The 18,809-nt window shown below is 36.9% G+C and overlaps 1 protein-coding gene across 1 annotated transcript; it reads right to left on the reverse strand.

The window, feature by feature from the left end:
• Positions 1-1,586: 1,586 nt before the first annotated feature.
• On the reverse strand, positions 1,587-6,629 carry LOC130933412 (transcription initiation factor IIB). The gene is made up of 6 exons (XM_057863023.1): positions 5,968-6,629; positions 5,273-5,297; positions 4,503-4,632; positions 4,191-4,410; positions 3,280-3,356; positions 1,587-3,047 (listed from the first exon to the last, which is right to left on the reverse strand). Exons 1-6 carry the CDS (start codon positions 6,318-6,320, stop codon positions 2,914-2,916), a joined length of 939 nt encoding a protein of 312 aa, XP_057719006.1. The 5' UTR covers positions 6,321-6,629; the 3' UTR covers positions 1,587-2,913.
• Positions 6,630-18,809: the final 12,180 nt, after the last annotated feature.

An 18,809-nucleotide genomic window follows, 5' to 3' on the forward strand; every position in this document is an offset into this window, starting at 1 on the left:
GGGTACCTTTCAAACAGATCATATATATAAATAATATTAATCTCAGCTTAATTTAATTTAATTTAATTTGTTGATTGTTGCGTTGAGGTGTCCGTCCACATCATTTTCGTATATATGTCATACATCTTCCTCCCTTATATATGATTTTTTTTTTGTTGCATAATTAATATGGACATATTGGAGTGTGTTTTTAAGATGATTGTTTGATTCTTTTCTTTTTTCAGTTTGAGATAATAATGACTTCTTTTGTAATAGTTGTTCTTATTAATTTTCTTCTTGATTTTTTTTGTTGTCTACGGTATCCCCTGTCGTAAGAATTAATCTGTCGCGGTCTATCGCTGGTTAATGGATTACTACATGCACAAGACGGGATTCGAACTCCCGACACATACTTAAGTAGACAAGTGAGCTAACCACTCGACCAATCCAAGTTATTTTTTTATTTTTTTTCCCTTTAGTTGTGGTCATGATAATGAGGACAAGGATCAAGACAGCCCAATGGAGATGAAATTAAAATTTAAGGAATAAGAATATAACAAAATTAAGTTGCGGGCGTTGATATAATGGTTAACTCATTAGTCCGTTTAAATAAATGATGTTTTATGATTCAAGAAGAAGATGTTATTCTTATTGTTCATATTATTATTACTGCCTTTTGAGTGATTATTACATTTGGTCTTCTCTTTTGGCTGTGTCATTATCTATGTATGTGTTATTATTACTTAACCAACACCCTCTACTACTTTTTTTTCACTCCCTTCATTCCATTACTAACTGAACTCTATCTATCTATCAAAGAGACAAACGCACATTAAATAAAAGAATTGGCTTTCGTTTTCATGTCATTTTGTTAGTAACCATCCATCCAAACACTCCATTAAGCACGTGAATCTTGTGATATTATTAGCTTCAGCTACCTCTATTTACCAAAAGTAAAACACACTCACATCTTTTGGGGGGTTGCACTTTTCATAGCGACTTCTTTGTCTGTCAAGTGTTGAAAGTTTGAACTTTGAAACATCACTGGAATCTCAACTTTGTTTCAGGCACGTGTAACAAACTATATGTGATGTGTACAAATTCAAATTGTTGAACAACTCTGTGAGAGCAACAAAATTATGAATATTGCCCATGCTTGCTCAAGTCTTCTCTTTTTTTTTATTAAATAAATGATATTTTTGTAAAAATTGCAAATTAATTGATAGGGTGAATTGTTAAAACTGTCCCTCAACTTTCATCTGTTATTTTAAATTAATCTTTTAAATTTTCATTTAATCAAATTGGTCCTCCAAATTTTGTAACATCAATCGTATTTATTATTAGTTAATGTTCTATGCAAACTCTATCATTTTGACTTTCTTGTAGGGTGTTTTATTTGAATTTGTAAGAATTTTAAACTTTTCACAAAACGACAAATGTGAAATGCAATTTTAAGATGAGATTAATGTTGATAAATTCTGTCTTTGTGTGTGCAGTAACTCATTGGCCAGCGATATAGACTTTTAAATGAAGCTCAATCCGCGATGGATTAGTCCTTGGCTTGTCTGGCAAATTATTGCTACTATCATGACTTCATTTCACAAACATAATAATTCAACAAAAATAAAATCTCCTGTTAAATTAATTTAATTAATATACATAAAATTATTTTCGAAACAGAAGTCCCACTGAATAAGAATGTAATCCCCACCAGTTCTCTGTAGAAAGATCTTTATCCTCATTCCCAGCCCACTCCATTCCCACAAGAAAACTTTTGCAGTTTTGTCACATTTTTGAATATCCCCAGATACCCACTTTTACAGAATCGCAAAGAAATCTTACATAGTTGGCAAAGTATTTGATGGGATTCTCTAAAATATTTACAATATAGTCCCAACTCATTTTATTGTATTTGCTTATGAGTAACCGAGTAATTATATTTGGGAAACAACCTCAAGCACTTCAAAACTAATTTAACCACTCTCTAACTAACCCCAAACTCAACATCCAAAACGGAGAGCTCAGAGTAACTCAGACTAATAACGATTTAATTAATGAAATCAAGCAATTAGAACTCTTTATGCCAATAACATGCGATTAGGACTTGATTTTGGCTTTTGGGTATAAACCTTGGTGTTAAACATAATGCTTTCACTCATTATAACCGCCCTAGTTGCAGCTTCACCTGGGCACCGCGCGAAGGCGCGCGCACATAATCGCAGGCTCTCCCCCAACTGGACTGTAACACTGCCACCTCGAACTCCAGTGCGACGGTAGCATGGGATACCCGCTTGGGATAAGCACAGCAGCAGAGTTAGGAGACAATAGGAGGCTTCTGGTTCCTTCTCTTTCAGTAGATAAACAAGTAAGCAGCAATACCATTGAAGCATTCAACCTAGAACAGAGCATTAACATCCTCCGAAGAAGTGCAGAGTTGCTGTTTGCGCAGTGCTGTTTTAGGTGTTTTTGGAGTGTGATTATTAAATTGGTGTTAAAGTATTTGGGTAGCAAATACACCATAATGAACTGGACTATATTATAAATACTTGAAGCAGCTCCATCGAATGGAACTCTCTGAGAGAGTCATCAAATACTTTGCCTACATAGTAATCTACAAAGCTACAAATACAAATAGCCAATTCAATAAAAGGGGTAAGAAGAAAGGCGTGAAATTTGAACTCTTTCAAGGTCAAGCAACTTTTTATATCAATGGCCCCTCCTTCCCCGGGAATTAATCATCAAATAGGGAGGGTGAACCAAAATGAACGGTTGAGTTAATAGCAAGTAGAGTGGTTAAAAAATAAGATAAGGCGCTTTCTTTGCAAAGTAAAGTATAAAATAAAAGAGTCCAGTACATCCAAAACATAATGCTCCTCCATGGCATCTAAGATGTAATTGTAAATATGGCCGCTATGCTCTCTTCTGCTCTACATTTCAAGGGCTGCAAAGGTTCTTCAAATCTTCCTCCTTTGCATACCAGTTTGGTATTATTTTTGAAACATGAGGATAAAGATCCTTGTACGAGTTCCTAATGGTTCCTTCTGCAACTCCTGTGGCTAATGATATTTCTGCACCAACACAAATAACAAGTGTAATAAAGGAAATAAGGAATAGCTGCAACTATGATATATATGAATATTTTTTTAAGAAACCAATTCAAAAATCAGAATTAGTTCCAAGTTCCAACCCCATATAGATCAACAGACAATTTATACAAACAAATAGGCCAATCGATATGTTTGCAATTTATGCCTTCAAATCTCTCATCTAAATATCTAATCATATAAGTAGTGCACCGACCTTTGAGAGCTTTTTTATCATCTGACAGCTGAGTTATGATGTATATCACTGCTGCAGCAATTGATATGGGACTCCGCCTGGAAGATTTTAATTAGCATTAATAGTAAGTTAGCAACTAATTGAAGATTATGAATAGCCAAAAAGAAATTTTGGAAAAAATTAAGGTGAAGGGGAACAGACTCCACATGAACGTTAATGAAACCTAAGAAATAAGAAATGGATTTATACAAGCAACAATGCAATCATTTGTCATTTAAAAGTGTTCATCGGAAATATGAGTGAACTAGTTATGCATATGTAACAAAGACACATAATAATGTCCATTCACATGCTCAGAACTCAGACCTCTTGTTTTTTGATAAGGAGAGTTCAAATAGAAAGCTAATTCTATACAACCCTCAAGAAGATCCTTGTGTACAACATCGAGTCTTCACTTAGTAGTACACACACACACACACACACACACACACACCTCCTCAGTTTCCACTCTTATACATGCCTCATATCATGGGCCATGTCATAACACACCATGCAATCCACTTCTCACAAAGAAACAGCACACACACAGTTAAATGGCATGTTTCAGACCCATATTCACACCCTTCACTCTGTTCTAAAAAGACACGGTTAAATCTAAAGCAAAACTGCAGTCTAAAATATTCATAAATAACTAATTTTAAGCCGATATTCTTCATTTTGTTCTGTTCAGTTTTTGCTTTTACCACCTAAATTTCACAATAAGGGTGTGTTTGTTTCAGGGATAAAACTTCATGGATAAGCACCATATACATTTATTCCACATATGTTTATCAATGAAAACATAATCATAGAGTAGTATGGAAGAGTAAATAAAAACCTGAAATGATGAAAAATCAACCCTTAGCAGTGAGCAGAGAAACACAAGAACTCACCGTATATCAAACTCTTCTGATCTCTGAACAGCTTCTTGAGCAGCTTTGACAGCTTGATTATTCATACCAAGATTAGAACAAAATCGCCTCATAAAGTCACCAGCATGTATTGTTCCCATCTCCACAGATTGACCTTTCTCCAAACCCAGTTGTTTCACTATGTATTCTTTTGCTCGGCCAATTTCCTTCTTTGACGCTCCATTGGCAACAGAGCAAATTTCTATTTGAAATCCATAGGTTCAGGGAAGCTCATTTACATAGGGAAAGATAAATCAGGAAGCATCCAGATGTTAAAAAAATCATAGGTGGTACCCTTTACAGTGCGTGGCTTGTCCTCCTGTCTACAAGCAATGTAGAGGCAAGCAGCCAATAATGCATCCTGATTTCTTCCTCTACTAGACTTCTGATCTTCAACCCGCTTGTATATCTCATTAGCTCGATCCTTAAAATAAAAAACCAAATGCAACATAAGAGGATTAAAATATTTAGTAACTTAACACGAAGAGTTTGAAACCTGAGGTTCGTGACAAACAAGATAAATAATTAAATACGACTATCATGGTAAAAAGGAATAACACAGTATTCTTCTGACATATTTGGCATGATTTTACCACCAATACACCTAGCTACCACTCATTGCCAAAGGATGGTTTTAAACAGCATGCACAACGAGTATAGTCATCTCCTAGCAATATGAACCTCATGGAATGTTTTAAAGGCATTTATCCATTTTCCAAAAAATTTGAAGTTTCAGGGATCCAAGCACTTCTGAGCCATACATAATGAATTACTCAAACCTCAAGAAGCAAGTTCTAAGGTCAAGTGATTCAAACATAGCATTATAATTACTGTCTTGGAATGCACCCAAACAATAATGAAGCCCAACTAGCCAAGAACGTCTAATTTATCAAATGCTACAACACATGAAAAATAATTATTGATTTGTTGAAGATAGTAGAATTAGAGCTTCAATGCCTAGAGTGAACCACAAGTGTTAAATACCCAGTTTCACACAACTTGTATGGCATTCATTAAAAAATGCAGGAACAAGAAAGCTAATCCTGTATGAGAGCATCAGATACCTTGATGGTTGCGACGAGTCCCAACCTGAACACAATCAGCAACAACAGTTAATTTCTCAACTGTCTTGTCTCATTTAAGAGAAAGCTTGTAACTGATCCATCATATATACCAAAATAATGCAAATAATAAAATTCTAAGATTTTAACTGCAACGATTTCAGTTGATATCACCTAGATTCGACAAATAAGGATGCGATATTCTGAAAATAAAATTAAATAAAGTAGTGCCGATGGACAATTGGAGTTAACATCTAGAGTTGCAAGCACTTGTATTATTTCATTGACAATGCTACGTTCTAGCAGAATGTTTTCAGTCACTCAACCATGATCATCTCAGACATTACATGATACCCAGAAATCAATCCATCCACCAAACCCCCTTCTTTAGTTTTCTATTCTTTTTTCTAACTTTCCAATCACGTAGAACCGTTCCATCACTACAACCACAACTAAGACACATTCGCATAAGAAAACCCCAAAGCAAATAAATCACAATCAAACATCTTTTTTTTCTTCCTTCAACTTAATAAAAAAATAAAAAGAAACGCTAACTCAAAACAAACGAATAAACAATCAAATTAACAAAAGGACATGCCGATCTAACAAAGCGAATCAATTCCGAATTCACATAATTTCTTCAACGAATAAAAACAAAATTCGCAATTGGAAACACAACAAGCGCGCAAAACCGATACCTATCGGACATAGTGGCGATTGTCTTGAAAGCGAGGATGAGACCGCGATCAGGATTAGAGCCACGGTTCTGCCAGCGGCCAAGGGAGGACGAGAACAACTCGCCGCTGGCGCCGTTGGGCTTGGCGATGACAGTGCTAAGGCCACCGTCGGCAAGGAGCGGATTAGTGGGCCCGCCGACACGAACCGGATCGTTATCCCCGGACTCGTTAGCAAAGGTCCTCCACTCCGAGGTCTCGTCAATGGAGTGGGACTCGAGCACGAGACCGCACTCGGAGCAGACGGTGTCGCCAGCGGAGTGGTCGAAAACCACCTCCGTCTGCCGCTTGCAGTCGGAGCAAAACGCATCAGACATGTTGTCGTTTAGGGTTCTCTTTCTCTCTCTCTCTCTCTCTCTCTCTCAAACCGTTTATATCTTTCTCCCTTTTTTTTGTGATCTAGGGTTTTCGGTGTTGGTGGTGGTTTTAATGATTGTCTTTAATGTTTTTCCGGTATGATTTTGATTTGGAGTTTCGATTCGAGATGAGAGAGATTATTCCTTCTTTTTATTACAATTTTTCGTGTTCACGGTTATGGATTTTGCAGTTCTGGTTTCGATGAAGGAAAAGAAGAACGAAAGGAAGAGAAAGCAAAGAGGAGATTGCTTTGCAACAATAGAAGAAATTGGGGGCGCGTTTGGTATTTATAGAAGAAAAGGTGAATGAGTGTCTTGTTCGGGTTGGGGAAAAAAAGGGGTGAGATAAATAAATAAAATAATATTTTATCATTTATCTTATTTAGTATTTAATTTTTATATTTGGTCATTTGGATTTGAATTGTTTTGCGTGTGTGTATATGCGTATGACTGGCTGGTTTAGGATTGTCATGTGGTTTACATGGGTATGAGATGAGATAGCTTAGCTTGGATGGAAGGTTTCGGAATCACCACTTTTATTATTTATTCACATTAATTAAATTATTAAATTTGTTCCAAACAAATACTAATAGAAAAATTTACAATAAGATCCCGCTAGGGAGACAATGGACTATGTACAATATGAAATTATTTATTCTCACTTTATTCAATTGTATTAGATTTCATTCCATTCCATTCTATTTAATTTATCTTGAAAGCTATTCCAACCACTAGGACAAATTATTTATTGATAACACACATGGACTGCAAATAAACCGAAAATATTATTAAAGTGAAACCATTGTATAATACCAAATGAACCGAACATTTGTCCATTATATAAATTCGAATTCAGAAACACCTGCATCTAGAATAAACCGAAAATATTATCAAAGCGAAACCATTGTATAATACTAAATGAACCGAACATTGTTCATTATATAAATTCAAATTCAATTCAAAATGTTGGTTTTTGTTAGTAAAATGTTGGTGTTGTTGGTGATTACGATAACGGAGGAGGAAGAGGAGGAAAAATGGAGAAATAGAAGAAGAAGACGAAGACGAAGAAGTTGCGTTATTGAAACACAACGCTGGAATGATGAAAATGATTTTTATTGAATTTGAACCAACTTGATTAGATTTGATTACCAAAAACACTTAGATGTGTAGTTGAACTGTAAAATTTAATAGTATAAACTCCAAATATTCTCAAAATGTTATGTCAGCTAGACATTATTTATTTTCTTGCTTATTTGAGTATAATTTTATACACAATTAATATAAAATAATTTTAATATGCATTTTTGTACGTAATGTCATATTAATAAAATTAAATTTTTTTTATCAAAGATAGAGAGAATCGAACTCGCAACCTCTTAGGTGAGTATGAAAAGATTATACTATTTGCGAATGATTATCTAAAAAAATTAAATATAATTAAATGATCATGTATTTTTACTACCAGTATATTAAAATTAAATTCTTTTATCATACTAATCTTTAAATAAAATTTTAAGTAAACATATAATTTTAAAATTTTAAAAAAATATATATGTTTGTGTGCACACGCGCAAGCTAATAAGCTTTGAGTTATAGAATATATATGGTAATTTGATTTTATTAGAGAAAATATACAAGATTCAACATTAATACTCCAAGATGATAGAATCCATCAAGGTCAATGCACCGATATGGGGAGGATGCAAGGAATCATGAAGCAAATATGTACAAGAAAGGAGATATAATCTAAAAATTAAAAAATAAAAATAAAGTGTGTGTGAGAACGAAAAACGCCAATTTCGTTCAAAGAAAATTAGTAGTGTGTGTTAAAAAGTGGGTGATAATTTAGTAAGTTGATACTTTGATGGACATATTAAGACCAACTTTCAATTTGACAATTAAATAACGAACAAAATAGCAATTAATAACTTAATTATGCTTGCCAACAAAGAATACAAACTTGGTAATATTATTCAAGTGGGTATGTATTGGAATTATTGAATAATGCAAGGTTAAATTGTTCATGATATTCAAGTCTAATGGTTGAAGGTTTAATAAGAGTTTCTCTTTTTGCCTTTTTTTTTTTCTATAAAATTTCTTCTTTATGTGAGATTTCTCCTTCTTCCTTATTCTTATGTTCTTTAATGATAAAGTAGGTCAGTCCGTCCTGCTCAAATTCTATCACAAAATGGATCGAGCCGGCCTATTCCACTAAAGTGATATAAGTTGAACTTATTATCTTATTTCGACTATAGGTGGATTGGTAGGCATTTTTTTTAATTCAAATCCTAAATTACAAATTATGAAACAAATTCACAACATATTCACAATTTTTCATTTTATTAATTACATAAATCAATAATCAGTATTCTCATTTTATTAATCAAAAATATATTTACAATTTTTCAATAATCAGCATCATCATTCTTCACTAATTCACCCTTCATCAGCATTTGAGTTAAATTAATATTTTGAATCATAATTTATTAATTTTGAAGTAATTTTATAAAAAGAAAACTTTAAATAAATAAAATAATAAAAAATTTAAATTATTTAAATAAAGAAGAAGTATAAGCAGTTTAGGCAGGGGCCATGACTTCAAGTTGAGAGGTTCTTGAGGAAGCGAGATGCTGAGGAAGCAGAGAGAGACCCAGAGACGCCAGTACAAGAGAGAGCTCAGTCGTCGTTGTAGCGTGGTGATTTCGGTGTTTTCTAGACTCTGGACGATTTTGATCTGCGAAGGAGAGCGAGACGTGAGGGAGAAAGAGGCAGGGACGCAGAGTGATGGGTGTGGTCGACTGGGAGAGAAGGATGCAGAGTGCGGTCAAGTAGGAGAGAGAGACATTGAGTATGGTAGCTGTCAGTGCTCTGAGTCGCTGGGGAACAGCGACGCTACCTGTGCTGTAATGGTGTGACCTGTACAAGAGAGAGGGAAAAGGTCGCTAGCGTAAAGAGGGCAAGAGAGGGATATTATGTTTGTGTGTGTGAAAGTTCAAAATGAAACCCTAAACTTATAATTTCATATTCATATGAATGACCAAAAGTCTAAAATGTCCTAAAAAAGATTGCTAGATGAGTCTCATACTCAAAATATATCTGACACTCACTCACAATAATAAATTAGTCGTGTTTCATAGATTATCATTATTATTATTATTATTATTATTATTATTATTATTATTATTATTATTATTATTATTGAAAATAGTAGTAAAGAGAAGATTTAATAATTTCATTCAGAGAACAATCTATAATCATAAAAGTGTTATGTAGGGGTGGCAGCATGTACTCCACCCGCGGGTACCCAATCTGCGACTCAATCCGGTCAACTAGGGTTACCAACCCAATCTGCAGCGGATAGGATTGAGTGTGGAGAAAGAGATGTTGAGTATAGTAGCTGTTGGGGCTCTGAGCCGCTGGGGCACATCGGCACTATCTGTGCTGCAGTGGTGTGACTTGCAAGAGAGAGAGAGAGAGAGAAGGTCACCAGCATGAAGAGTGTAAGAGAGAGAGGTTATGTCTGCGTATGTGAAAGTTCAAATAAAACCTTAAACCTATAATTTCATATTCATATGAATGGCCAAAAGTTTAAAATATCCTAAAAAAGATTGTCAGATGAGTCTCGTAATCAAAATATATCTGACTAACTCACAATAATAAATTAATCATGTTTCATAGATTATTATTATTATTATTATTATTATTATTATTATTATTATTATTATTATTATTATTATTATTATTATTATTATTATTATTATTATTATTATTATTGAAAATATTAGTAAATAGAAGATTTAATAATTTCAAAGAAAACAATCTATAATCATAAAGTGTTATGTAGGGGTGGCTACTGGCTAGGGGTGTGCAAAAAAAACTGGTTTCACTGAATTGAATTAAAACTGAACTGAAACTGTTTTAAATAAACCAATTTTTTTAAATAAAAAACTGAACTGCAACCATAGTTTTTATGAAAAACTAGTTTTTATTGTTCAGTTTAGTTTTAAACCAAATTAAAACTGGTGTTATTTAAACTTCAAAATTATTTTTTACATACTCTTTCTTTCTCTTTCTCCCTTCCACTCTCTCTCTCTCTCTCTCCTCTTTCTCCCTTTTCTCTCTCATTTCTCTCTCTCTCTCTTCCCTTTCTTCCTTCTCTCCCTTCTATCTCTCTCGTTCTCTCTCTCTCTCATTTCCCCCCTCTCTCTCTCCTCCTCTCTCTCTCTTTCTCTCTCTCTCTCTCTCTCTCTCTCTCTCTCTCTCTCTCCCTCCTTTCCCTTTCTCTCTTCCCCTTTATTTCTCTCTCTCCTCTCCCTCCTCTCTCTCTCCTTTACCCCATCTCCCTCTCCCTTCCCCTTCTTTTCCTTCTTTCTTCCTCTCTCTTCCCATCCCCTCTTTCCTCTCTCTCTCTCTCTCTCTCTCTCTCCATGACGCATACTATATTATAGTATGGCATAGGTATTATATTTGCCTTCCTTTGCAAATCGAGCCCGATGACTATTTTAAAATCGTCAATGGGTGCTACTGAGAAATCTACAAGGCCCTTCCAAGAACCAAGAGTCATCTCAACCCCTTTTGCTACTCCCTTGAGGGGTTCATCTTGGTATTCACGGGTTTGAACCAGCCATTCTTTTCAGTGATTTTCAACCCAAGCCTCTTTACTTTATCAGGTGTGATGAAGTTGTGTGTAGCACCAGTGTCGATCATAGCCATGACGGATTTTCCATTGATAAAGGCTTTAACATACATCAAGCATTTCTTTTCTACAGGGTTTGTCTCCTTTCCCTTCACAGCATTCATGAGTTGGACAGATCCAACATATTCAGTCACGATTGAGTCTCTCGTTCCTCGGCGATAGATGCCAAAGTCCCTAGCTTGGAACAATCCTTCATTTGGTGTGGTCCCTTACACACAAAACATCCTCCTTTGGGCACGAAAGCCTTCTTCTTTTCTTCGTACTCTTTATTTGAAGAGTATTTTTCTTTCTTCTTGGTTGAGAAACTCTTCCCCTTGTCTCCCCCACCTTTAGTAGAACTAGGTTTGGAGGAAGACTTGGGTTTAGAGTCTCCCCTATGATACTCAGTGAGTGATTCGGCTACCATGATGGCCTCATCAACATCCTTAACATTCCTTCTTTGTAGTTCTTGCTTTGCCCAAGGTTGGAGTCTATTAATGAAGAAGAACAATGCATCATCTGATGCTAAGTTGGGGATTTGAAGCGTGAGAGTAGTGAACTCCTTTACGTAGTCGCTAATCGTACTCTTGTGCTTCAACTCCCTCAACTTCTTCCTTGCTTCATAAACCACATTCTCGGGGAAGAACCGTCTTTTCAACTCTCTTTTGAAAATTTTCCATGTGGCTATGTTGCAAGTACCCTTTTCCATATCTACGCACTTTCTCCTCCACCATAAAGTAGCAGTATAAAAAAGGTAGAGAGCTGCAGTGCGTACCTTTATTGCTTTTTCGACCACCCCTTGGCCTTCAAAGTATCTCTCCATTTGCCATAGTAAGTTCTTCACCTCTCGAGCGTCCCTCACGCCCTTGAACTCCTTTGGCTTTGGGAGATCAATCTTTGTCGTCTCTGATGAGCGGATAATTTGTACGCTTTTTGGCATTGTTTTTAGTATGTTTCTAGTAGGATTTAGTTAGTTTTTAATATATTTTTATTAGTTTTTAGTTAAAATTCACTTTTCTGGACTTTACTATGAGTTTGTGTGTTTTTCTGTGATTTCAGGTATTTTCTGGCTGAAATTGAGGGACCTGAGCAAAAATCTGATTCAGAGACTGAAAAGGACTGCAGATGCTGTTGGATTCTGACCTCCCTGCACTCGAAGTGGATTTTCTGGAGCTACAGAAGCCCAATTGGCGCGCTCTCAACGGCGTTGGAAAGTAGACATCCTGGGCTTTCCAGCAATATATGATAGTCCATACTTTGCCCAAGATTTGATGGCCCAAACCGGCGTTCAAAGTCACCTTCAGAATTCCCAGCGTTAAACGCCGGAACTGGCACCAAAGTGGGAGTTAAACGCCCAAACTGGCACAAAAGCTGGCGTTTAACTCCAAGAAGAGTCTCTACACGAAAATGCTTCATTGCTCAGCCCAAGCACACACCAAGTGGGCCCGGAAGTAGATTTTTATGTCATTTACTCATCTTTGTAATTCTTAAACTACTAGTTCTCTATATATAGGACCTTTTGCTAATTGTATTTTCATCTTCGGATCATTCTTGATCTTAGGATCATCTTCGGACATCTAGTTCTTAGATCAGATCTTGGTTCTTCTGGTTCCCTCTTTGGGACCGAAGCCAATAATCACTCTTGTTCTTATGTATTTTCAACGGTGGAGTTTCTACACACCATAGATTAAGGTGTGGAGCTCTGCTGTACCTCGAGTATTAATGCAATTACTATTGTTCTTCTATTCAATTCAGCTTGTTCTTGTTCCAAGATATCACTTGTTCTTCAACTTGATGAATGTGATGATCCGTGACACTCATCATCATTCTCACCTATGAACGTGTGACTGACAACCACCTCCGTTCTACCTTAGATTGGGTGAATATCTCTTGGATTCCTGATACACGACGCATGGTTGATCGCCTGACAACCGAGCTAGCCATTCCGTGAGATCAGAGTCTTCGTGGTATAGGCTAGAACTGATGGCGGCATTCAAGAGAATCCGGAAGGTCTAAACCTTGTCTGTGGTATTCTGAGTAGGATTCAATGATTGAATGACTGTGACGTGCTTCAAACTCGCGATTGTGGGGCGTTAGTGACAGACGCAAAAGAATCACTGGATTCTATTCCGACATGATCGAGAACCGACAGCTGGATAGCCGTGCCGTGACATGGTGCGTTGAACATTTCCACTGAGAGGATGGGAGGTAGCCACTGACAACGGTGAAACCCTTGCATAATGCTTGCCATGGAAAGGAGTAAGAAGGATTGGATGAAGACAGTAGGAAAGCAGAGAGACGGAAGGGACAAAGCATCTCCATTCACTTATCTGAAATTCTCACCAATGAATTGCATAAGTATCTCTATCTTTATCTTTATGTTTTATTCATCACCTATACCCATTTGAGTCTGCCTGACTGAGATTTACAAGGTGACCATAGCTTGCTTCATACCAACAATCTCCGTGGGATCGACCCTTACTCGCGTAAGGTTTATTACTTGGACGACCCAGTGCACTTGCTAGTTAGTTGTGCGAAGTTGTGTTATGCCATGGTATTGAGCACCAAGTCTTTGGAGCCATTACTAGGGATTATTTGAGTTGTGAAAAGTAGTGATCACAATTTCGCATACCAGTCTCCCTTATAATGGTTGGTCGAGATTTTGCCTCCTCGAACCAAACTCGAACTTTCTCAAATAGCTTCAAGAAATTCTCAAGCTTCTCTTTGATTTGGAGCATGCTTTCTTTGAAAGCATCTAGTTCTCCCAACACGTGAGCCTCGAGGGTCTCCTTGTCATGTTCTATCCTTTGGAAGCGCTCATCCATAGAGGATAGAACATTTTCCAACATAGAAACTCTCTCTTCTAAGAAGTTAGAGTCCTTACCTCTAGGCTCACTTGAAGAACGGACATTCTTGCCTCCCCATTGAGAAGAATAGCATCCCTTCCTCTTTGAGACTCAACATGCTCCCTGGTGATACTAGAAGCCATACCTACAAACCACTTGTGCTCCCTCTCGAACCTTACTCTGATGCCAAATTTGTCATGGCCTTGGACACACTCCAACGCTACCGTACCGGCACTCAAACTTACTCAACCTCTTGAGCTAAGACAAAGTCAGCCTAACCCTCAATACTTAGCAAGAAAGCTAAGAACACAAGAGAACACAAGAGAAAGGAAGCTTGGTGGAAAGAACACTTTATTGCTCAAGTGTTTGTTACAAATGATTCACACACCTTACACTAACTCTCACCTCCTATTTATAGCCATCCACCTCCTCAATGGATGGTTAGGATTAAATCTAATCAACGGTATAGATTAATCATCTAGAACCTTCTTTACAAATATCCATCATACCATAACTTTCTAAATACCTCTAGATTCTTCCATACTACTTTTTATACTCCTATATACATCCACACTCTTCTAGAATACTCTATGACCTTCTAGAATCTTCTAGAACCTTCTAGAGTATTCTGGGACCTTCTAGGACATTATAGAATGTTCCAGAACCATCTAGAGCATTTTCAAACACTCCATAAAATTATACAAACACTGTTAAATCTAACCTTCTAAAATTTACCGTGACAAAGGGGGAGAGAGAAAAAATGTAAAAACTAATTTTATATATGTTAAAAGTTAAAACTAGTTTTAGCCTATAAACCATTTCAAACTGGTTTTTTGATTAAAACTGGTTTAAACTGGTGCACTGTATTGTAAACTGGTTTAAAACCAGTTTCTTATATGACAAAGCAGTTTGGTTCAGTTTTTAAACCATTTAAAATGGTTTAGTGCAGTTTCAGTTCAGTTTATGACAAAACTGAACCATGAACACCCCTAGGGGTGGCAGTAGGTATTCCACTCACGGCTACCCAATTTGCGGCTCAACTTGGTTAGGTAGGGTTGTCAACCGAATCCGCATCAAATAGGATTGAGTGCGGAGAGAGAGAAATGTTGAGTATGGTAACTGTCGATGCTCTGAGTCGTTGGGGCACAACGGCGCTACCTATGCTGCAATGGTGCGACCTGCAAAAAAAAAAAGGAGAAGGTCGCCAGCATGATGAGGGCAACAGAAGGAGGTTTATGTCTGCGTGTGTAAAAGTTCAAAATGAAACCCTAAATATATAATTTCATATTCATATGAATGGTCAAAAGTCTAAAATTCCTTAAAGAAGATTGTCGAATGAGTCTCATGTTCAAAATATATCTGACACTCACTTACAATAATAAATTAGTCGTGTTTCATAGATTATTATTATTGAAAATACTAGTAAAGAAAAGATTTAATAACTCCAAAGAAAACAATCTATAATCATAAAGTGTTATGTAGGAGTGGTAGCATGTATCACACCTACGGGCACCCAATCTGTGACTCAACCCGGTTAGGTAGGATTGCAAACTCGATCCGCAGCGATAGGATTGAGTGTGGAGCGGGTTCTTATGCGGGTTGAATTTTAACCATACTCAACCAACACGTACCCTATATATGTATATGTAATATACTTATATAACAATATGTTTTAGGTGGGTGTTGAATCAAGGATCTCTTGGTTGGTACAAAATCTTTTAACCACTAAACTAAGGTCATCAATTAATGGTTTAACACAATTTTTTTATATAAAAGCCAGTTCTATTTTGGCGATATATAAATACAAAATTATATCAAATGGAATGCTCATAGACTTACATTGATTTTGCTTGTGTTTGTATTATTAATTTTAGTGAAGACTTTTATATAGAATTGAACATTTGATCTTTTATGTTGTTTATGAGATGATTGTGTTGAATCTTTAGTTTGCATGCTCATCAAATTTTATAATAATGTTGCATCTTTTTGGTAATCTGTAGATAAGTTGGATACCTGCGGGTTGAGAACTGGTGGATTAGGATTAGAATGTTCTCAATTCGCACGTAGAGTTAGGATTAGATCTAAACCTTACTCTACTCTATTCATTGCCACCTCTAATACTATGGCACCGGGTGGATAGATTAGATCAATCTTATTTAAAACATACTTGTGTTTTTTAAACATAAAGATATTTTATTTTATGTAAGATAAATGAAAAAAATTTATGTAGTTATTTTTTATATTAAGATTCATATTGTAAGTGATTATATCAATATAGGCTAAAAATTTTGGTTATGGGTTTATTATTGGTGTTTTAGTTAGAAATGCGTGCAGTGAGTGTATTTACAAATTGGTGGAGGTGTCAGATGAAAGCCACAATACGTTGGAGGCGTGTTGAATACAGCAAGTGGGGGGGGGGAGGGGGGCGTGATTGCCACGTGGCAAAGTCTGGTTGTATGGGACTGTAGCACATAGGGCGCGTGCTGAGTCAGCACTGGAGGGGGGAGAGTTACACGTGACAAACTGTCATTGGCTGATGAACAACTCCCCTTTATATAAGGCAAAGTTCGGTACCATTTTCATGTGGCGAAGTCTGGTTGCATGGGATTGCAGCACATGGGGGGCGTGCTGAGTCAGCACAGGGGGAGGGGGAGTGCTGAGTGCTCCCCTCTATATAAGGCAAAGTTTGGTACCATTTTTATTGAGAGGAAGAGTGTTCTTTGATTGTGTTGCTAGTGTAATTGAGGGTACCACAAACTTGGTAATGTATCGCAACGGTGAGATTATACGAAATACTCATGAAAAAGTGAGGTTTATGTGTCAAAATCCGTTTTCGTTTGTGGTTCCATGCACCATGACGTTGATGGAACTTCAGAACGGACTCTGTCAAAGCATGGAGAATGGTATATTGAGGAGAGCGAGCAATATTTTGTACCGAAACCTGGTTATAGTTTTTGGTGGTAGTATAATTATGTACCATTTTTAATCACCACAAACTAATAATTTTTTTTTCTTTAAACACACCTAAATCATAACTCTCGGTATAACACACACTCTTCACATCATAACACACGGTTAGCTTTTTATTTTACCCTCTTCTTCAGCATATCTTCTTCTTTCTCAGTATAACACACACTTTGCATTGTATAACACAGACTTCACATGATGCATTACACCAACAAACTCAATTTATAGAGTTTTAATGAGAGTCACTGATGAGCGGATAATTTATACGCTTTTTGGCATTGTTTTTAGTATGTTTTAGTTAGTTTTTATTATATTTTTATTAGTTTTTAGTTAAAATTCACTTTTTTGGACTTTACTATGAGTTTGTGTGTTTTTCTATGATTTCAGGTATTTTCTGGCTGAAATTGAAAGACCTGAGCAAATATCTGATTCAGAGACTGAAAAGGACTGCAGATGCTGTTGGATTCTGACCTCCCTGCACTCGAAGTGAATTTTCTGGAGCTACAGAAGCCCAATTGGCGCCCTCTCAATGGAGTTGGAAATTAGACATCCTGGGCTTTCCAGCAATGTATAATAGTTCATACTTTGCCCGAGATTTGATGGCCCAAACCGGCGTTCCAAATCAGCTCAAAACTGCCCGGCGTTAAACGCCGGAACTGGCACAAGAATGGGAGTTAAACGCACAAACTGGCACAAAAGCTGGCATTTAACTCCAAGAAAAGTCTCTACACATGAAAGCTTCAATGCTCAGCCCAAGCACACACCAAGTGGGCCCGGAAGTAGATTTTTTAGGTCATTTACTCATTTCTGTAAATCCTAGGCTACTAGTTCTCTACATATAGGACCTTTTACTATTGTATTCTCATCGGGGTAGCTATCTTTGAGTAGTTTTATGCTATCTTAGATCATGGGAGCTGGCCTCACGGCCATGCCTAGACCTTGTTCTTATGTATTTTCAACGGTGGAGTTTCTACACACCATAGATTAAGGTGTGGAGCTCTGCTGTACCTCGAGTATTAATGCAATTACTATTGTTCTTCTATTCAATTCAGCTTATTCTTATTCTAAGATATCACTTATTCCTCAACTTGATGAATGTGATGATCCGTGACACTCATCATCATTCTCACCTATGAACGTGTGCCTGACAACCACCTCCGTTCTACCTTAGATTGAGTGGATATCTCTTGGATCCCTTAATCAGAATCCTCGTGGTATAAGCTAGAATTGATGGTGGCATTCAAGAGAATCCGGAAGGTCTAAACCTTGTCTGTGGTATTCTGAGTAGGATTCAAGGATTGAATGACTGTGACGAGCTTCAAACTCCTAAAGGCTGGGCGTTAGTGACAGACGCAAAAGAATCAATGGATTCTATTCTAACCTGATTGAGAACCGACAGATGATTAGCCGTGCCGTGACAGAGTGCGTTGAACATTTTCACTGAGAGGACGGGATTGTAGCCACTGACAATGGTGATGCCCAACATACAGCTTGCCATGGAAAGGAGTAAGAAGGATTGGATGAAGACAGTAGGAAAGCAGAGAGACGGAAGGGACAAAGCATCTCCATACGCTTATCTGAAATTCTCACCAACGAATTACATGAGTATCTCTATCCTTGTTTTATGCTTTATTCATAACTCATCTATAACCATTTGAATCTGCCTGACTGAGCTTTACAAGGTGACCATAGCTTGCTTCATACCAACAATCTCCGTGGGATCGACCCTTACTCGCGTAAGGTTTATTACTTGGACGACCCAATGCACTTGCTGGTTAGTTGTGCGAAGTTGTGAAATTATGTTTATACCATGGTATTGAGCACCAAGTTTTTGGAGCCATTACCGGGGACTGTTTGAGTTGTGAAAAGAATGAATCACAATTTTGTGCACCAAGTTTTTGGCGCCGTTGCCAGGGATTGTTGAGTTTGGACAACTGACGGTTCATCTTGTTGCTTAGATTA

The sequence above is a fragment of the Arachis stenosperma genome, chromosome 6 (genome assembly GCF_014773155.1).
Source record: "Arachis stenosperma cultivar V10309 chromosome 6, arast.V10309.gnm1.PFL2, whole genome shotgun sequence".
NCBI lineage: Eukaryota > Viridiplantae > Streptophyta > Magnoliopsida > Fabales > Fabaceae > Arachis > Arachis stenosperma.